At 42.0% G+C, this 21,733-nt stretch overlaps 1 protein-coding gene across 9 annotated transcripts in view; it reads right to left on the minus strand.

Moving 5' to 3' along the window:
* Positions 1-373: 373 nt before the first annotated feature.
* frmd4ba (FERM domain containing 4Ba) overlaps positions 374-21,733 on the minus strand; it is a 42,005-nt gene continuing 20,645 nt past the window's right edge. The window contains exons 6-25 of one of the 9 annotated variants that reach the window (XR_014276956.1): positions 20,756-20,812; positions 20,349-20,371; positions 16,349-16,432; positions 15,521-15,586; positions 14,932-14,989; positions 14,418-14,504; positions 9,455-9,531; positions 7,920-8,058; positions 6,613-6,754; positions 6,381-6,514; positions 6,185-6,301; positions 5,565-5,793; positions 5,369-5,425; positions 5,146-5,281; positions 4,177-4,341; positions 3,318-4,081; positions 3,088-3,211; positions 2,481-2,713; positions 1,958-2,105; positions 1,396-1,509 (exon numbers count right to left, since the gene is read on the minus strand). Coding sequence is in view for 6 of the 9 variants with exons in the window: in XM_082534384.1 (XP_082390510.1) it covers positions 2,044-2,105; positions 2,481-2,713; positions 3,088-3,214; positions 3,318-4,081; positions 4,177-4,341; positions 5,146-5,281; positions 5,369-5,425; positions 5,565-5,793; positions 6,185-6,301; positions 6,381-6,514; positions 6,613-6,754; positions 7,920-8,058; positions 9,455-9,531; positions 14,418-14,504; positions 14,932-14,989; positions 15,521-15,586; positions 16,349-16,432; positions 20,349-20,371; positions 20,756-20,812 (2,757 nt within the window). In the remaining 3 variants the exon portion in view is untranslated. Of the gene's footprint in view, positions 1,510-1,937; positions 2,106-2,470; positions 2,714-3,087; positions 3,215-3,317; positions 4,082-4,176; positions 4,342-5,145; positions 5,282-5,368; positions 5,426-5,564; positions 5,794-6,184; positions 6,302-6,380; positions 6,515-6,612; positions 6,755-7,919; positions 8,059-9,454; positions 9,532-14,417; positions 14,505-14,931; positions 14,990-15,520; positions 15,587-16,348; positions 16,433-20,348; positions 20,372-20,755; positions 20,813-21,733 lie in introns of those variants that run through there. The other 8 variants (XR_014276957.1, XR_014276958.1, XM_082534388.1 and 5 more) reach the window with 8 other exon arrangements.

The raw sequence follows: 21,733 nt of genomic DNA on the forward strand, positions 1-21,733 counted from the left end.
GCTCTGTATTCATTCATTCTTAAGATGCTCAAAAGAAAAAAACCCAGTACTTTAGAGTTATCTCTCTTACTATAATCTGCTTCCTTGAATGAACACCAGATAAGCAGCTTCCAAATTTATATGAGGAAAACTCATTTGTGTTGTGTTCTGCAGTCATTAAATGTAAATGACACTTTAGGTTTTCTACCTATTTTCCTTCTGGAAGTGGTGATTATTGCACTTTTATACCCAATTTCATTAACTGAATTGGCCCAGCAGACGTTCATTTAGCTAATTCAAAGGATTTGGATTTAAATCCTGTGTTGTCCTGCACTAAGGGGGATAAGACGCTTCGAAGGCTCAGTTTTAAATAAATATCACCCACAAACAAAAGCACTGGGAAATTCAATTTTTTTTAATCCAAACCATTGTAATTATACAAATTACTAAGAACCAGCTTAACAATAATTGTTTACTATATATTACATGCTTTTCAAATACATAAAAATGCTCTAAAATAATAAAAAAAGACTAAGCCAGTGTATTTACATACCAACATTTACACAGTTTTAATCTCTTGAGAGAAATTTGGAGCACCAGTCCATGATTTCCAGCATGGATGAAATAACCATGTTCAAAACAAAACAAAACTGGTTTTTCTGTCTTCCCACAGAGGCAGTAATATTCGAAACTGGTGACTCAGGTAATACTTAAGTGGTGCAACAAATAAGCATTTGGCTCAATTATGGTGTAAGTATTGACAGTGAAGCAAACTGAATACTTTGTAAATGACAAACGAGTGTAGAGACCGGAACGGTAACAGATGTTGTAATAGAAACGTGGATCAGGTGACTGCAGAATGTTTCCGGAAGGAGCCTTTTCTCTCGACTCCTATTTAACGAGTTCAGTGCTTCATTAATGACCTTATAAATCCGTGTCTAATCCTTCATGGTTACAGTGTTCATATGAGTGTGCAAGTAGCACAACAGGATCAGTCATGTTCTTTGTTCATTGCCGCTCGGTATCCTCTTAGAGAGACAGTTTTCGTCCTTGGTTCAGTATCTCTAAAGAGTAATGCTATACCCTTTGCTATACCATTCAGTCCACTGCAGGGCTTGGTATAGTTTCAGTGCACAGGTCCCATCACTACAAACACTCGCAACCCCATGATTAGACACTCCAATGGGGTTCTTGTTGTGATTTAAAATACAGGGATGGGCATCAGTTTGGCAACTGCGTTCAAGAGATCCAGAAATGAGAATACTTCATTTAACGTGCTGAGTTCCACAGAAGTTAAATTCCTTCATTCTTTGGGTTCCTTTTACAAGGAAATTACAAAACAGGTAAGTGCAGTTTAAGGCACAGTGACGTTTTGTCAAGGTGAAGTTTTTGCACAGTTGTAAGGTATCCGGCTAAACTATTGTTCCTGGTTTTGAGTCTTCATGCCAGTAAAGCTGTTCTTCGGGGTCCATGTTAGTGTGCATTTGGCTGTTGATGTGGGAGTCCATTTGGCTGACATCTATATAGGATCTGTAATGAACACACAAAACAAACACATTAGGCTGCAAACTGCTGACTGTGACTGACTACGGGGTTAGAATCGATTAACCCTGGGCTGTGCATCTAAACTACAAAGGTAAAATGTCAATATAAAACAGCAATGTGAGCCATCACCTGTGTTTCAGATTTTGTAATGTGAATGCTGATTTCAAAGCCAGGGTCAAACATTCTCACCCAGTTATAAGGCAGATGCACACAGACACAATAGTCGTCTATACACAAACACATGGCCTTCCAATGCAACAGTGCTCAGGGGTCACATTTTCCCTTTGCCACACAAGTGCTCTCCCACCACCACCACGAGGCACCAAAGTTCGTCAGTGAAATCAAATGATCTGGTGCTTTCTGTCAGTCCCTGCTATGCATAAAAATTAACACATCACCATCACCATGTGGGGAAGTTTTTACACTTTCTCACCCTTTCTTCTCTCCTGTGACTTTGATTATTGGGGGGGAGGGGATAATTTTCCTGGTCAGTAGCATAGGAAGCACCACCACACCTCTCTAAATACCCAGGGGGGCATGCCATCCTATCACATCCTCGCCACTCAAACTCTGGGAGACATCTGTGCATGAGAGGGGGGCAAAGGTCAGTGGTGAATGAAAGCGCATGGGCAAAGAGTGGAGGGAAAAAACAAACAAACAAAAACAAACAAAATCTTGACAGTAAAGGAAGACTGCGGAGAAATGTGACCACTGGATGACAATGTGGCAGTTGAGGAGGAAGTAGGACAAGCATATTTATATTTTTTTATATTTTTTCTTAAGGAAGCCATGCAATCACAGTATCAGACATGACACTGAATGATCAGTCAAACATCTCAAAAATGCAAAGTTCACTTCAAAACATCAACAAGCAGACTCACGAGTCAGACTGCGGGCACACTAAAAGAAGCAACTGCACGGGGTCTGGCCGATGCTGTTTACTTACTATGAGCTACCTTTAGAAAAAGACACCTTACTGAGCCTGTGCCCTCTGGAGGATTGTGGCTGCGCAGGGCTGGAGGCCACCTGCCTGACCCGACAGCCAGGGGAGTAGTAGGAGGAGGGGGAGGAGGAGGGAAAGGAAGAAGAGGGCAGGGAGGAAGTGGAAGGATAACCAGAGGAGGAAGAACTAGCAGGGATAAAGGCACAGCACCTCTGGCCATCAGGGCTGTGCCAGGAGTCGCCATATCTATAAGAGAGCAGGGGCCAGTGGACAGTTAGGGAGAGCAGAACCATTTTTAAGCTCTTAGGAGGAACTGACTGCGGGCAGCACAGATCCTCTAATCCCATCAATGAATACGGCTGTGAAATTAAACACTGGCCTGTTTGTGGATTCAGTTTCATAATTTATAGGTGAAGGTAAAGAAAAGATGAAATTGGCAACACATTATTTCACATTGCTGATGGGTGTAAGGGATAAAACACCAAATAGCAGCTCGTGTTTTCTGTAGCCATTCCCTCTAGGTAATTAAACACTAGCACTTAACTCTGAGGATAAGAAGGATCAGGGAGTGGCTTATTGGATAAGTAGAAGAGCTGAGGGCCAGGTTTTTCCCATCTTACCTGCTGTGGGTGGAGTGGGCGTAGGAGGCTGTGCTGTAAGAGAAAGACTGCGGTGCATGCACGGGCATGTCATATTCCAGCATAGCACTGCCGGTCATGTGACTGTGCCAGTTTCCACTGGAGGCTACTGAGGACATGGCAGAAAAATGGTACAAGTCAGAAAACAACCCACCAACATGTAGAACCAGTGTTAGAAACATAATTCAGAGGACATTGTGAAATTGTCTAACCTGACGAGTAGGAAAGGTTCCTGCTGCTGTAGGCTTGTGGTGCATGTGTGGTTGGATAGCCCAGACTCTGCTGGGAGCCTCTGTCATACTCATAGTCGTACGCAGCCTGTTTTTGTGCAGTGTTACGTTTGTACCAGCCTCTCAAGTGTTCAGCCACCAGGGCCTTCTGGATGTTCTTGTTGATCTGTTCGTTGCTTCGAGGCACTGGACGCTGCCTGGATGGCCGTATCGTGGCGTACACGTTCTGTGATGCACCGTCTATCTCGTCATTACCGTAGTGACCATACACGCTGGGGCTTTGATAAGCTGTTTGGGTGTGGTGGTAGGAAGGGTTAACATTATAGTGTCCCTCCATTTCATTGTCGTAAACATAGACTCCATTGGAGTAAGGCTCCGGTTCTGCGTAGTTGGGATAGCCTGTGACATAGTAGGCTGTTGTGGTGGGCCGAGCCCGAGGCTGGTAGCCATAGCACCGAGTGTCTGGCTGAGCCAGGTTGGGCATGCTGCCCGTGTTGGCGTACATGTCTTTTCTGTGGCGCCCGCGCACTCTGCGCCCGTGGGTGTGGTGGTTACCAGGGACGCTGTATTCCACACTAGACTGGCTTGTGTAGGAGGAACCGTCATCGAGCATCTCGGTGCTGTTGCTGCGTCGAGCTGACGGGACAGTCAGTGTTGGCATGGATGGTTTGGTCTCGATCATGAGCTGAGACTGTGACTCCAGACTCCCGCTACGCTGGCGGAAGTGTTGTGGAGAATCCTCTGATCTGCAATTAAAATTAAAGTTTAGTGAATGTAATGCATAAGAGCCGTTTATGAAGCGGGTCTTCAAAATAATGAAAGAACTACATAAAGCTCATACCTCAGCTGTGTGCTGCTGTATGCGTTGCGGGTGAGGAGGGGAGTGGGTGGCATGCTGCGTGCATCACGTGGCTGCCTGGAAGCTGCTTTACATGGGCTGCTGTAGACCGATAAGGTGTCATTGTGACTGTAATGGTGCGCTTCCTGGTCTTGGTCATAATGTAATCTAGAACACAGATAGGAAATATGTTCAGATGATTAACACCACTATCTTCTTGACAGTAAATCTAGGAAAGGAAGAAAAAAAAAAGGAAAAAACAAAACAGGGTTTGCTCGACTGCGGCACTTTAGTCATTCCTTACACCTGAATGAGTTCCACTGCATAGACCATTAATCTTTTCATGCAGCAGCAAGCATTATGACTTTTACCACCCTTCTTTTAAATGAACCTGAGAGTAAAACATCACCCGCACCACTCTAAACACTAACGCAGTAGCTGGTGTTTAAACAACATTTCCAGCACCGCCTTCTGTTTCCCTTTTCCTCTCAGCTTGGGATTGTTGTTTGCTCCTTTACAGGCAGAGACATGTTGTTTTTTCATCTATTTTTAAAGCCGGTGTGTTTGGGCTGATAAGCAGACTGTTGGAGAGGCAGGAGAAGGAGGGAGGAGGTTGACTGTCAGGAATGTAGCTCTGGATCTACTCTACAGGTCTGTACTAGCTTCACGCTTCAGGCCCCTGGAGAAACAACAGGCATTGCGTATCTCCACAGAAAAACAGTTCAGCCATGTTTCCCTGTCATCAGTCATCATACCCATCAATCCAGTGGTTCTCTCAACTTGCCTACATGTATCTTTGTTTTTATTTTCTAGCATTTTACACGCATACTTCCAACTGCCTGTGTGTTGAGCTCTGCCTGTATACTGTGTCTGAACAGAGTTGTGTAGTTGCTCACATTCAGTCTCCTCTTCAGTCACAGTGTTAGGACACTAATAAAGTATGCTCCATGAGTGTGGGTGCTGGTCGCATACCTGCTGTCTGCGAGCTGGTCATTGGCAGAGGCTCGTCTGTCTTTATTGTAATGAGCATCCAGAGTGTCTGCGTGGTGTGGTCTGGGGGAGTATTGGACTGAACGAGACCGCTGCCTCTGGGAGCCAAGCTCATCATCTGGGAGTGAAAAGTCATTGTTTTAAGTATAACTCATTCATAAATGAGATGGGATTTAGGAAGCACATGCACACTGAGCACACTAACCATCATCCAGAGTGAGGCTGTCAGATAGCGAGCTGAGTTCTGAAGGCTGGGGATCATCTGGTCAGAGGACAGAGAGAGACAAGTGTTCTAAGAAATGTCTCTGATATTATTATCCACAGTCTTGTCTCACTATGACTAATGTTCTACAAGCTCTGATATGCAAGTATGTGTCACTGCCACTGTTCGTGAAATCTACCTCGTAAGATCAGTGAGGCTCTCTGAGTGGGTTTCTGTCCTTTTTTGACCCTGTAGTCGTTGATCTGTTTCTCAATCTCTTCCAGGTTTCTCATAGCGTCAAGATAGTTGTGCTTCCTTTTCCTTTTCACAGTCTTGCACAGGTCAGCCTCATTGGCTAGCTTCATGGCTGCTTCCACAATCTTTTGCTGCAAGGCAAACCGACTCTCCAGATTCCTCAGATGTGGATCCTGTAGGAAAACACAAGACTGACACAGTTAATGGGGACTTTCCAAAAAACACACAGATCTTGTTGGAGCAGAGGCACCCATATGAACAAAGAAACAGACATAAAGCACTCAAAGCTAAAAACACAAAGACATCAGTCTTTTAGAGTCATTTTATATACTCATCTTTAGTTAAAGACAGAAACTAGGTACAGCTCCCCATAAGAGTCTCATATGATATGTTACACAGTGTAGGCCTCAAAAACAGAACTGAACTCCAAAAGCCTCACTTTAAAAAGTCAGCTGATCTAAATGAGCCGTAGCTAAACAACAACAGTGGGGCACTAATGGTGTTTCAAGTGTCACAGCAGCCTCACACAGCAAAACCACAGCACAAACAAATATCTGCATTCACCTCATCATAGGGGAAAAGATCATCCAGTTTGAAGGCTGTCCCAACACGCCGTCGCACGTGAGGAACCTTCTCACCTGTGGCCAGGGGATATTCCTTAGGCAATCTTCCTGTAAGCTCCTGCAAATGAGAATAGCAGCCAGAAGTCAGCTGAGAATTTGACACTTTTGGAAACAAATCCAGTAAGACAGACACTCACAGCTTCTCTTAAGCAGATCTTTTTCAGTTCTTCAAGTTTCGCTGACAGTTTGTCTTGAAGTTCCTTTTCCTTCTTTTTCAATTCAGCGATCTTCTCTTTCTTCTGTTCCTCGCTGACTTCAGAGTCAGCAGAACCTGGAACAGGGACAAAATAAAATAAAAAAAATTAATACATTATCACCTATCAATCTGATGTAGAATAGAAGTCATTATTTGATTATCTGTCTGCTTACCAGTTGAGATTAGGCTTCCATTGCTGGCCATTATTAGGTGATTTTTGCTCTCAATACTGGAAAGTTTAGTGATCCGGGGGGCGGAGATCTCAGTGAGGTCTACTGCGATGTCTCCTGAACTCCTGGTAGTGGTCATCTTTGACTGTAAGTGAGGAAAGAGAAGATTAGGAGGAGAAAAGGGAAGGCGATAGTATTTAATTTTATTGATAGCACAGTGCATCATGACAGCTGCAGTGGCATGCTAAATATTTATCATCAATTGACTTCATTGACTTCCTGTGCATGGCATCAAACCTGACATGCCATGCGCCTCCAAGACATAGCCTGAATAACTTCATATAACTGCAACCGCACACACTCAACCATCTTAACTATGAAATGCACATAACACACATAACACCTGCCTCAGTGCTCAAGCCCAGTGTGCGTTTCCGGAAGAGTTGAACACTTGTTCCAGGATCTTTGCTTTTAATTCACAGTGTATTTTACTTTTCTGTGCTTTCCAAACTAAATACTTTCTTTGTGCACATGTGCCTTATCCCTTATCCCCCCACCTTAAGCTACAAATAAAACAAAAATACGTCAAATACTACAATTCTATAATGAATACTATATCCACAACATCATAAAAGTATTTCCTGGGGTGCAATTTCAAGCACTTTGTGCACTTTCAGTTTCATTTTGCAAAAGTGAATTAGAGAGGGTCTGGTTACATGAATTATAACAGCTTTTAAACTTAAGACCTAACAACCTTCCAACATAAAACTCAATGGCATGGAATCTGTTTACTTTAAAACTGGAAGCCCTCGATAAACTCTGAGTCAAGATATTTACACTAGTCACGAGTAAGGGACACGGATCAGGCAGTGTATCACATGAAGAACAGTCATTGTTGTAAAAGGCTGTGACACAACAAACCGTTTAAACATCATTCGGTCACTGTTCAAACTGAAAAAGACTGCAAGCTTTTCTTTGTTGCAATCCATCTAGAGGTTACTCCTTTTACAGCCTACTGAAAATAGGTCAACACCACAAGACAAACTAAAAACATGCAAATAACAAGAAGATTTAGCATTCAAAATTTAAAAACTAAAAACAAGGAAAAAGTCCATTATGGTCTCTTCAATCTTATGATTGACTCTACTCCGAGAAACCACCATGCATATTCTCTAAACACATCAAACAGTGTAAATTACTGGTGTAAACTGGTGTAGACTGTTTCTTTGTGTTTCACAATAGAAAAACTGGCAGACAGTGTGAACAAAGCAAAGTGAATCATGGAGGAGAAAAAACAGGCAGACACTCACTTTGCTTTGCTTCATGTCCAGGTAAAACTGGTGCTGACTGATGGCCATCACCCAGATGGTTTTAATTAGTGAATGGCTGGCATACCACGTGTGAATAACCAGGCCAGACTGTCCAAAGGTTCGCTTGGTCACTGCTCTTCTGTAGAAGATAAGATGGACATCCAATACTTGCTGTATTGCAGATACAATCTGTTTAATTGCTTAAATTCGAGTGCCTATAATATGTTCATTTAAAGATTCCTCATTTTATTTTGGGTGTGTACCTAAAGCCCAGTGTGCCCCAAACAGTCCCAGGAAATATAAGCCAAACTAATGCTGGTCTAAGATCTGTTGGCTGGTATCAACAGTATGAATCTGGTATGTATCCAGAAAAGACTACTCGTCATATCATCCCATAAAGCACAAGGTTTTAATCAACTTGTTTTTCATGTATTTATATTACAAATATATATTACAAGGGAATGACAGTAAAAAAGAAAAAAAAATCCAGCCAAGTTTAGCTTCCACTATAGCACAAAGAGAAAAAACAGTAACCCACAGCCAATTCTTATTTATTGTTTTCAAATCAATCTTTAAGTCATTTTTGATTGTCCTTCAGTATTACGGTGCTCACTTAGCTCTGGCCTGTGGGCAAATGATCAAATGCTTACTTCAGCCACATTAGCTCGCAGCATAGTGCAACTACAGACTCTCCTATTCTTGTGAGGACACTGTCATCAAAAACTAATCCACCGGGTGCTCAGTTTCTCAGAGAGCATTAGAAACTTCTAAAAGTCAGCTCTTACTGGCAGCAAAAGAACATGCTTGTTTGTGGATGAAACATTTTAAAGTCAGACCTAGTGGACACAGCTCTAGCAAGTTGGCGAAAATGGAGAATGCGAGGCAGTCATTCTATGCTTAAGGGAGTGCCAAACTAGCTGCTAGCTAGTTAACCTGATTACAGAGCGATAACATGGATAACACATTTATATGGGTACATAAAGGAAGTAAGGGCTCAAGTGTCAACGAAGCATTTCACGTAGTTCAGCAACAGTGTTTGTTATCCAACTACAGAACCCGTTACATACATAACAGCTATATAACAAATCAAAGGAAATTAGAAATAACTAGACAGCACAAGGAGAACAAAAATATTATTAAATCTAATTAAAACTAATAATTAAAACTTCTAGATCTCTGTGTAATAATATACTAAGTAGATATGAGGAATAATTTTAAATCTGAAGCTGTCTGTTAGGTTTAATAATGGCTTTAACTGCTGGAAGTGGCACATTAAAGCTTGTGTTAAGGGCAGAGGGCTTATAACAACCTTAGAATAATAAACAGCCACTGAGCAGCAGGAAAAGACTCATTTAACAGACATGTTAAAAGGCTTTAACAAGGTGTCCTAAATGGGCCAGTGGCTGCAGATGACCTTCACAGTGTGTAAGGTGTAGGATAAGGAAGCAAGAGCAGTTGCTAAAATGGGAACACTTCAGAATACAAGGAAAGCAGCTATTAGGTTAAGTGAAGATAAAGTGGGTTTGTCTTCTGACCTGTGCGGGTCGTTCACTTCCACTGAAAACTTCTTCTCACGGAAATACAAATTCTCCAACTGCTTCCACTGAAACAACTGCAGAGACACAGAGAGGGTTCGGCGGAAAGGAGGGGAAGGGACAGACAGAGATAGATTACACATCACTGAGCACACATCAGCCAACACAACACTATAGAAATATGGATTTACATTACATGAACAAAAAAGAGGAATCAATACCACCAAAAGATACTAAGCAGAGAGGTGGGTATCTAGAAAACTGGCTTAGATTCAGCCACAGCAGCCTGCCTGTGAACACGGTTTATAACGTATACAAAATAACTGCTCAAGTCATGAATGGGACTCAGTGGGCCAGCCAGTCAGGTGTAAGTTCAGGCTAACAAAAGAGTAATTATGAAGCTGCTGCAACTGCAGGAACAAAACTGTGCCAGGCAGCAAGCCAGCTTTTCATTTCTCTCTGTTGAAGAGAACAGACACGACTTCTCTGTGTCAGAAGAAACATCTGTTCTACCGATACGGAAACAACTCAAACAGATTTAAAGTTTTTGTTGCCTTTCAAGAACTCTTTTCTGCTCACGTACAGGAAAAAACATAATAATAAGACCAAAACAATGGGGCTGCCAGTGTTCATAGAAACTGCTTTACCTGATACCAACTCACGAGACAAGGACTGAAACGCCCCATTGTACAAAAACGTATATATATACACACACACATGCTTCTCGGGCTAAGAATCCAGTATCCAGTTCCATTTTCAGAGTTTATTCTCAGTAAAACAAGTACAGCACATCACAGCAGTGACAGACACAATGCTTTACACATTACAGAAAGCACAGCACACTAACAATCTAGAGAAGAGCACAAAGATACTAAAACATGCCAACTTAAAGATTATTTAAATCAGCCTGACAGGTAACTAGTGGACACCACAACATGGCTTACCGTGAACGTTGTATCTGTGCTTATCAAATCTCTGAGGAATTCTCTGGACTTGTATTGAATCCTTTGACTTTCCCACAGGGCTTGAGCTTCTTCGAACAATACTCTCTCTTGTCTGTTGTGAAGCCAGATAGGTGTTGCAAGAGTTTTGGTTGAGATAGCCACGCCCCCCCACCCCCCTCCTTAACCCCAACCCCTCCTCCACCTCTCTCTCCTCCTACGATAGCAGGGACACCTCCTGCAGCCTCCAGTGCTTAGTACTGCTCTGCACTCTCTTTCCCCCCCCCTTCTCTTCTACGCAGCTCTCTTCCTTTTTGGTCAAACCAGATAAGCAGGTTGTACACAACTATTTGATGAACCAGATATTTCACCTTTGCTCTGCTTACTGTCACTCACAGACATTTAAATGCCCCACACTAAATGTGGGAAGTGTTCTGCCGCCCTTACTGTAAACAGAAGACGGAGCACTGCCATGTATAATAATCCACTACAACCATCTCCCCCACCAAGAAAACATGCTGGCAATAAGTAACTTTGGGATAATCATTAATAGCAGTGGCTTTCTTTGCCATTGTGAGAGCAAGTGAGCACACAGCATGGCCCAAATTACCCTACAACCTGAGCCTACAATACTGAAACTGTACATAAATGCTTAGTTCAAACAGGGTATTCCAGCATGACAGATCATTCCACTAAATACTGCACTCCTAGCAGCTGGTAGACACATTTAAAGACCTAATTTTCTTGTGGAGGTCCTCACGAAAATTACCACTGTCTAGTCACCACCATTTAACATCAATCACACAGTAACAACTGATACTTGTGTTGGCTCACTCATTCTGCTAGAGAAACTTCACACCTGTGTGCCAGCGCATAATAAAACTCTAAGGCGGCTTCTGGTAGAACCACTGCTCGAAAAAATGTTAGAGATGTGACACACCTCAAACTCGGCAATCACGAGACCTCTCAAAGAGGAAACAGTCCATGAAATCACCCAGATCACATTTAGAGAAAGCAGAATCAGTTTGCTAAAACCAGAAAACTAACCGGAATTAACAGCACACAAAAATTTTCTGTCTTCATTTTCTGTCATCTTCCTTGTTTTTGCCAAATGTGTCATTACAGGCAGGTGGAAGTGTGCCAGAAATGCCTGTGGTTTCAGATGGGATCAGGCTGTTCTCATGGAGACACACCCACAAGCCCAAGGACCCCCAGGGCCACAAGTCCTCAAAAATCATACATGGATTTTAAAAAGGAGCCTGACTCACATGCCAATACAGAAAAAGATCTGCCACACCCATCACAGAGTACGTCACATACCAGGGTTCTACTTGAACACTGTACATTTCCATGGCATGACACAACATGACACACAGCTCAAAGTAGTGATAAACTGATAAAAATGTAGCTCCTGGAACAAAAAAACATCCTGTTTTATTTCATAACAGGAGTGAGGTGAGTTGAGTGAAGATAGGAAAACAACAAAAACACACACCATAGAAAAGAAGTTTGTTCAGTTTTTATTTTTCTTGAACAGAGAGTGAGAACACTTTTATACCCCCAGCTGACACTGTCTCGTAATGACCTGAAGACTGGTTTTGGTTCTGCTGGCTCATCGTACGTGTGGACCAGCATGAGGTCCCATTACATGAAGGGAGAGAGCCCAAGTGACGCAGAGAGAGAGAGAGGGAGACTGACTCCTGGTTTAATTTAAGAAGAAATTAAATGTCGACTTGCCATCTGCCTGAGTCCCAGAAACAGTTGTGGCACTCCAGTTTTGCTCCTTCATATTAAAGCATCACAGGCTTCCTAATTACAATTCTGCATCTTTTTCCTCCCATTCCACATTCAGATCTTTGGGATAGATAATCAGTGGGTGTTATCTACATGCTTATATACAGTTCCATTATGTATGCATAATGGAAGCGGGAGAGTATTCACTTTACTAAATATGTCACTTTTCTAAAGCACAGCAGGGAAAGGGGCCTTTTCAGTTTCAGGGTATTCAGTTAAAAGTGATCAAAGTGGGGTGTGTGGAAAGAAGATAATATTGGGTTAAGCTATCATAGCTGCTTTTTAGTTTTACTAGACTTATACAATCAAAAAATAAAAAAGCAGCACTGAGCAAATGTTTTGTCCTCTTTAAATCAGCACTACAACAATGGCAGCAAGTACTAATTTCCTGTTATCTATTTAATGAAAAACTGTTCAAAGCAACATTGTTGAGAAGGGAAAATGTTCACACAGAATTGAAAATTACATTTAAAACTGCCGTGATGGTCAACTGACCTCCCCTTAATACTAAAATCCAGCACCTCACCCACATCCACAGATAACTGTTTTGTTTGATCAATTGTGTTCCCTCTGACACACACACACACACACACACACACACACACACACACACACACACACACACACAATTACCATAATGAATGCAGCATGCTGAGAGGGGATGGGCAGGAGGCAAGGAGGGATGGGATGGGTGGAATACAAGGGCTATGAACTAAGACAAGAATACTACCCGGATATAGAGACCTCCCTTCAAGGTAAAGGAAAATGAGGGAAACAGAGGCTTCTAATTACCAGCAAGAACAACAAAAAGAGTTATTAAGAAAAAAAAAGCCACATTCTCCCCCCCAACAGGAAACTCTTATGAAGTTTTTATGCTCCTGCCCTGAGTAGAAGACTTAGAAAAGGCAAAAAGGCAGTCTTGCTTTGGATGAACATTTCCAACATCCCAAAATACAAATTCTACCTATCCACTTGGCTATCGAGGAGAAAACTCTGGTCCCAAAGCTTTGCTGCTTCCCTGGAGCACCATAATTACCCCTCCTATAGGACTGCTGGGAGAGCCACGCTGTGCGTCTGCCCATTAATGCCTTGCCTCAGTACTGCACACCCTGCTATGTCAACAGGTTCATACTGTATAAAAGCAGCTATGATGAGACTAAAGAAAGAGGCCAGTGAAAATGCCTGGGTAGAACATTATTAAATGACACCTCCCAGACAAAGGAGACAACAATCACGGACACAGCTACACATTAAGAACGTTTGCCCTATAAGCAGGGAATCTTTAAACTGCAATGGATACTATACAAACTACATTATTACCAGAGTGATGTTTTAAGACACACACCACTACAAATTCAGTACAAGTTATAAGTATAATTTTAAAGCCACTAATCTTATATAACTGGAGTAAGCTACAAATTATAGAAAAAAAACAGCTTTGCAAGAGCTGTTATTTTTATTTAACACACTGGCCTGGTGATATATTTTTAGAATTAATCAAAAAAGGACTATGACACTATTTTTTCAAAGTGTAGGTCTTTGTGTATTTTACCACTTAAACTTAGAAAGCAGATTTTATAATCCATACCACTCTGCATTCCACCCCTGCTAATACTGGTCCATACTGTATTTACTCCTGCAGCCTTGAAAGCACTACGCACATACTGACACTCCAAAATATTTCCCCCCCCCTATCTGTGTTCCTCTTTCTCCTGACTGGCATGGGAACCAGAGGCTTAATTACACCTATTTACAGTCTGGATGGATCATTAACCAGCCAGCAAGAAACACATGAGTGGAAGCAGAGTTGTCATCAGACAAAGCCTTTCAATGACCCTCAATGCATCATACTTCCACAAACTTAAGAGCTTTCAACTTTACATTCGATGAGTGACTTGATCAAGTATTAAATGGCACTTGTAAGAAAGCCAGGTCTATTTATAAAGCCCACACCCTAAGCTAGTCTGAGTAACTTTGCAAACCAAACAAAAGCAACAAACAAGTAAAACAAGTAAATTATAAATAGGAACGCAGATCCAAACCAAAATTTAACATATCCCTTTTTTAGTTCAGGCTCTGTGTCTCCATAAAGTTTCATGCAATTTGGCAAAGTAGATTCATCTGACAAACAGATGAATGCAGTACAAGTATACCTTCACCAAAGACAGGACAAGAGAAAGAAGAGCAACTGTGGCAAATACAGCAGCTATAACGAGAGGTCAACCCACCTGTCGAGGTTTCAGCTTATCCTGCCAATCGTACTGGCCAATGCCTTTATAGCTGACTCCCAGCCACCACGGTATTCCTTGCTTGTCCTGCAGGAAAGCACACACATGCAAATAAACCACACTTTCACTCCTTAGAGGTAACTTTATTGGTGTGTCTAAAAAAAAGAAAGAGGCCTGTTACCAAAGTAATTACCCTGTTAGGCTCACAACAATTGCAACTCAAGAAGAGATCAAATACATTTAAGCTCTTAAAACTTCAACACTGCTGTTTGATCTCCTCACACACCTTGATTTAATTAGGTTTGGTAAGGGAAAAATAAAACTGTGCATGAATAAGAAAGTGAGAAAAGCTGAATGGATAGATTGCTGTCTTAGCTGAATCAAAAAGCTCACATTTCAACCATCATAGGAAAAAAAAGTAGGAATAGGGGTTAGATTGATGTGTTTAGACTAGATGTAGACGTAAGCTTGTTTTAATGTTAAGCTACTGTATGACACAAGGCACTGCCATTACCTTCACTGGGTAATAATGGACTCCATATGTTGGCAGGGACTCCACCAGGGCCAGATACCTTCAGTGAAAGAGGAACAGGTTAACAGGAATTCAGCCACTTACACTTCATCACTGTCATCTGGCTGTTGTAATACAACAGACTGAGTGGGATTTAAGCTACAGCCATTGAGAAGCCACAATCATTTGAAGTGGCAAGCTGATCGATTTGTTTCAGGGCTGTGACAGAGTCCATTGATCAGTTCAAGGGCAGAAATCATCGGAGTGTAAATGACCCAGGGTTGCACAGAATTACAGTCCTGGGAAAAACAGTGCAGGGCTGACACTCTCCCAAGGCTGGCTGGCAAACTGCCGACTCTAAGAGCACCTCCTCTAATTAATGACACATTCTGGCATGGTGACAGTCACCTCTTAAAACAACAGCCACCACAGAGCAGACATGTTAAGTTAAAGAGTAAGACCTGACGTAGAAGCTGCTGTAATGCAGAAGAGAAGTTCAGCCTTAAATCATTTTTAGTCTCACACACACACACACACACACACACACACACACACACACACACACACACACACAGTTGTTTTCATGACTTACTGAACAATGGCTTGCCCTCTGGTCAGTCCTATCAGCTTCTTGTAATGTTCAATCACTTTTTCCTCACTGTAAATGGATAGATAAAACATTTAATGAATAATCCATCAAGTGTAGCATATTGAAGCCACAGAGGGATTGCTGTGCGAGGGCCATTTCTCCAACACACTTTCTGACTGCTCATGCAGAAAATGCAGTCTGCCCTACTGGCTTGCTAATGGCTCTCGTCTACCTCTCCTGCAAACGCCTCACATTTACATCCCATTGTAATCATTTCTTAACAGCCACACTGCAAACATACTGAAACTTAACACACAGAGAAAGCGAGAACGACAGACGTGTACATGTGGTCACCCAAGCACCATAACAATGTAATTTTAATTAGGATATTAAACTGCTGTATCAGCTTCAGAGACTGTAGCAGCCTCAGATGACCAAGATAAGCAAGAGCAAAGTGGATTGAAGAGGCAGACAGTGATCTTTCAGACAGTCTGTGGCTGTCAGCACCTCCCAGTGCTCTCCAGGACTAATGAGCAAACGTAATTAACACGACCCAGACGCTAATGAGTCACACTGTCAGAGGAAAAAGCTTCTGACAATAAGAGACTAGGTCTGCATTCAACCTTGACACCTAAAAAAGCTCATCAGAAGAGTTAACTGCTGTGTTCAACCAGGCGTTGCTGACCAGTGAGCAGATTTGTTAGAGTCGTGAAGAAAGGGGCTGTGGTGTTGGCTAAAAGTTTCTTTGGTGCTAATCCGAAACTACTTAATCATTCATTATCCTCGTGCATTTTGTGGTTTTCTCAGACCACAAGATCTCAGATATCTTACCAGTAGTTGAGAGACGGGTGTTCCCTTAATACTCTGGTGGGCAGGACTGGTAGCTGTTTCAGGTCTGATGTAGCAGTTTCAGCACTGGAGTGGGGGAAAAAAATTCTGTTAATTTACAGTAACAGAAAAAGTTATTGTGCTATCCTTTATTGCTGGCAGTGTGACAGTAAAGCACCAAAACTGCACCGATTATTGCCTGTTAACACACAATAGTGTACAAGACTTCCTATACATGGGAATCATGCTTAGAAGTCCAAGGTATCCTGTTTTGGCCTTAAAGTAAGTGGCCTGTGTTGACCATGAGTAAAGAAAATTTCAGTGTTTACGCAAAAATCTCAACCCAAAGTCTAAAAATGTGTCGAGAACATTTCTCCACATGTTCGGACTTTCACAGTGCGTTTTGGATTTCAATCTTAAGGCATGGCAGCAATAACTCACCCTTGTAGATCTTTAAAAAAGGTGCACTGTCAGGATATTGTTTTCATCTTTCTTATCTGAGGTAGAAAGAGTATAACGTCCCGCCAAGACAAAACTTGGGCTTTATTCATGTCTTGCCAGACTTCATTTGCGCAGCACATGCAGAGCTTTTAAGTCACAAAGGGCTTGGAGAAAAATAATCTCTTAAAAAATATCAAAGCCGTTCTATGCAGGTTCTCCGCAGTAAGCCACTTCAGTTATGTAATTTACTGCATGTAAATAATAGTATATCGATTCCTCTTCACGGGTAAGCCAAAGAAGGGGTGTTCTCATGCACAAACCAACCAACTGTTGTAATCACTTTATCTGTACAGAACTGTGGTGTTACTGACTGTCAAGGTCTCTGATACTGAACCATGAGTCACTGCAGCCTCTTGTAGATGGGAGCACTGGGTCTACAGTTTCTGTCAGACAAAAACGGCTCAGGCTTGGCGGGCCAGTCCACTGGAGACCTGAACAAAAGCCATTCACAAGCACTTGGCAGCCTCTGCCTGTGTTGAAAAGTACTGTATGGGCCAGTCCTATTACAAAACAATCCATGTCTTCTCAGACAGGCCTATAATATTAATATGTAGATCACACCATATTTAATATAAAGCTATTAGAACATCCTCAGCTCTTGTGCTATCTAACTAAATTACAATAACCTTGAAAATAAGTATTGAATGACTTTAAGATCATAACCATTTAACCTCAAGCTGACTTTGTGGTCATCACTTTAGCTCATCTTCAGAGAGTAATGGAATCAAACGGTAAGACGGAACCCTAACGATCCAGCTATGCGAACCTGCTCCCTAAACCAAAGGAAAAGAGTGAACCACCACAAGGACAGAGGCTCCTGACTCATTCTCCCCTGTAGTTACCTCTCCTAGGTTGACTGGGTTTTGCTGCCACGGCACTTAGCTGTGTGTTTGATGGCATACATTTTATGGGGAGCTGGGGCCTGGTGTTGTCGAGGTGATCTACTCTGCAGCCGCACTGCCGTGTCAGCAATCTGGAATTCATTACTATGTCTGTTATCTTCCCGCAGAATGCAGCGTGGGGGCAATTCCTACACCCAGTGCAGCCCAACCCGGAGCAGCCTACCCAGTGTGGGAGCGATAATGCTCATGTGTCAGCTGTTCCACAGGGCTGAGACATGGCGAGTTTGGAAGAGAGCACAATGAGAGAGCTGGTTGCTGTGAATCGACCACTAACTACAGGGTACACCTGCAAATAGAACTGAAGACCAAAACTGTCTGGGTGTAATGCCGGTTTATGCGCCGCACATTTTGAACTAAACAGACACTCAAGTTAACTCGAAATCATCAACAGATGAATAGACAAATGTCTGAAGATTACGTTTGAAGGTAATTACAATTACTCAAAAGAAAGAAAAAAAATCCCCAGCCGCTCTTTAAACTGTAAGGCATAATTAAAGCCATCAATCAGTTCAGTGATTTCCAATGCTTCCACCAAACCCCAGAGAACTGCTGAAACTTGTTGCTGTGAATTATACCTGCAGGTGCGGAGAGGACAGCAATAAAGTGTGAATCAGTATGCAATACTGCACAGGAAAAGGAATTCTAACACAGAACACAATGGGAGACCTGATGGCGCATTAATTCAAATCACAGCAGGGGGCCAGCCCACACCAAAACAAAAGCATGACTACAGTGAGTCCTCCTGACGCCAAGTTGTCTGCAATTGGACAGTGGGTCTGGCTCATCCCTCTTAAGGCAGCTGTGTCTGTATGCGGAGGGCTCCCTGACTCCTCCGCAGCTAATCTTTACTGCTCCAGGACCCTTCGCTGATACAGTATATGGGAGGCACATTCATATGCTTCCTGAGGGGATTTACTTGGCCTATTCTCTCACAGGAGTAGAAATAAAGGAGATCACTGACAGGGATGAGAAATACTTCCACAGAGAAGTGGGGGATGCACCAGGACAATAATAGTGGTAGATAAATGGGATGGGGGTGCTATGATCAAGTCAGACAAGGAAAAAAGTATTTTGCCACTGAGGGAAATCCATTCTATTTATTAATGTGTAAAGTAAACAAAATCTATTGTGTTTTACAGCCTAAAATCTAGCAACCACAATGCAAGTAGATATCCCTGCAAATACAGACTAACGAAACTCCCAAAAAACTAAAACAGAACTGTTTGATTTGGAAACTTCCCATCATCCTCTCTGATTCTTCCAGATTTGTTGGCCAGTTTTCTTTTATTGTGCTTTCAGAGTCAGGGCAAAGTACAGCCCATCCCTACACCCACATGAACTGAAAGTTCAGACAGTAAAGTGCATGTTACACTTTAAGGATATAACAAGCCTGAAATCAAAACACACTGAAATGAAACACAAGAGGAATAAATCTGCATTGAAGCTATAATAAATGGTAATTAATATTTATCAGGTCAGTCGCGCTTGTAAGAAAATGGAGCAAGTTAATGAGCACAAGCAGATGCAGCCAAGTTGTGTTTTTCCCTTTTTTTCCTGCAGGAGAACAAAGGCAAAGGTTTGACAAGAGGTTGAACTGCATTTTCAGCATTGCATATATATCGCCATTCAAACAACACAAGCGCACTCGCCTTACAAAGCACAAATCTTTGTTTCTGCACAATGGACGGAGAGGCCTTTAGAGGCAAAGCAAAGAGACAACACATGCAGGTTCAGGCTGCTTCAAGCTGCTTGCTCATTCAATCAGACAGGCCAGTGTTTACTAGTGGCAGCAAATGTCCTTCACTTCTATGACTGGAGGGGGAAAAAAGACAAAAAAAAAACAAACAAACCCCCCCCCCCCCCACACACTTTATCACTAGGCAGGCTTCTGAGAGCAAGTTGACTATGAAAGCATTATCACAACTAGTGAACAGATTATTGAGCTCTGGAACAGAATCTCCCACCAGTGTCATCGACCCAATCGTGTACACTACGTCCCATGTTTGTACATGTGTCATTCAGGCCATGTTTGTTAGGGTACGTGACATTTATTAATAGATGACGCCATCACTACATGCCAAAAAGTAAATCTGTAAAGTGTTCCATATGTTTAGAGCACAAACACATTGCATCATTGCAATTGCATACGCAAAGGCAGGAATTAATAGTAAATCTGTCTTTGAAAGCACTATGTGGATAATGCCAAGCCACATGAGGTTCAGGTAAATGCCACAAGAGCAACCAGAAAAAAAAAAAGAAAAGAAAAAACAAAATTATTAACTCAGATAAGTCCACCATAATACAAAATCTGAGCCAGCAAGTTGTACATTAACAGACAGCCATCGTTTAAACAAACAGAACTGACCAATGAACTTGGCAAACTCTGCTTCCTTTATAGATGACAGGAACAAATACTTTATAGATTATGCAAAGCCTGCATTCAAGTGCATAACTTAACTTATAAAAATGTGTATGGAAATCCGTTTATCCAATACATCAAAACATCTTTCTAAACTTCAACAGATAGTACTGTTTTGAATGAAAATCAACTTGATGTAATAAAGACCTTTGAGCCAGGCAATATTTCAAGGGGTTCTTACCTGCTGTAATCTCCTTTGGCCTCCTAAAAATGGGAAAACAAAGAAATTAGTGAAAATATTGCTAGAAAAGTCAAGACTTAATAAACTGTGCTAGTAGCTAACATTACCGCAGAGGTCAGTCACTACAAAGGCAACATTACATAGTAAACATCAACACGTTTAATTTTGAATTTCATTCATTTCAATAGCTAATAGCTAAAAGCAAGCATGTAGTCGAAGCATAAGGTGATTTTAGACGTCACTGTTGATATAAAAAGGCACAGTTTGGGTAACAACAGCTCCGACTGTAGCCCCCCCACCCCCTCAAGAGACAACTATTTTCAAATGTTGCGAGTCCACCGAGCGTCCTCGTTTGGGCTGAGTGACAACACTTTAGCCTGGAAAGGCTGCGACAAAATCTTTCTTACCTGCAATGCGAACGCGGCTAACTTGAACACATTTTCACTCTCCACTTCAATGGTCTCCTGTTGTTAAAAAAAGAAGAAGAAGAAGAAGAAAAAATTGGCAAGGGTATTTAAAAAGACAATGTGTAGCCCGTTTGAAACACTTGACTTGAGAGAAAAACCTTCCCGTCCCGTACCTCGGTCCCACCGTTACCGACTGAACCACTCTCGCAAAGTCAACCCCGTGTTACAAAAAAAAAAAACTGCCCGTGAAGAGGATTTAACATGTTTTTCAGTCCCCGAATTTATCCTGTCGTTTACTCGTTAAAACTTAACGCACACACCGGAGTGCAGAGAGAGCCTGGGTTAATGCCCTGACTGAAGTTGCTGCCCCCTCGGCAAAGTGGTACGGTCCGAAAGCAGGTTCAACAGTCTGCGTCTCCCATGGAGATCAGTCTGCTCTCCCCGCGAAAAGAAAAAACGGCAACCGCAACGTTTGATCACGTGCTGCCTTCATGTGCTCCTCGTATACCCCACGTTCCCCTGTCCTCTTTTAGCAAATTTGCGCAGAACTTCACACATTTAAGTTTATTTCAAAATGATTAAAAATAATCAAACACCAGTATCTATTAACGTTTATTAACTCTTGTCAGCAAGTAGCACAATAATTTTGCTTAATTTTTTTTTATAAATAATTTAACTAAAATACAAAGGGAAAGTGACTCCGGAGCTCTGAGTTTTTCATTTCTGTGTTGAAACCTTTTGTTCTGTTTGAATGTACCCTAAACATTAACATTCGACTTTGATAACACCGTTAGTAAATTAGAACAACACTAGGTGGTTTCCAATTGCCACTGAAAGCAGCATTCTGCTCTTGAGCGGTGGTAGAGGGCCTACTGAGAGATATAACAGTATATTATGAATAAATATTACGTAGGCACAACAATTCAGTGTAAAGAACCATGAGCAAAGGAAATCAGCGCATAGCAGGCTATGGGAAGT

This window comes from Aulonocara stuartgranti (genome assembly GCF_965226115.1).
Source record: "Aulonocara stuartgranti genome assembly, chromosome: 5".
In the NCBI taxonomy this organism is placed as follows: Eukaryota; Metazoa; Chordata; class Actinopteri; order Cichliformes; family Cichlidae; genus Aulonocara; species Aulonocara stuartgranti.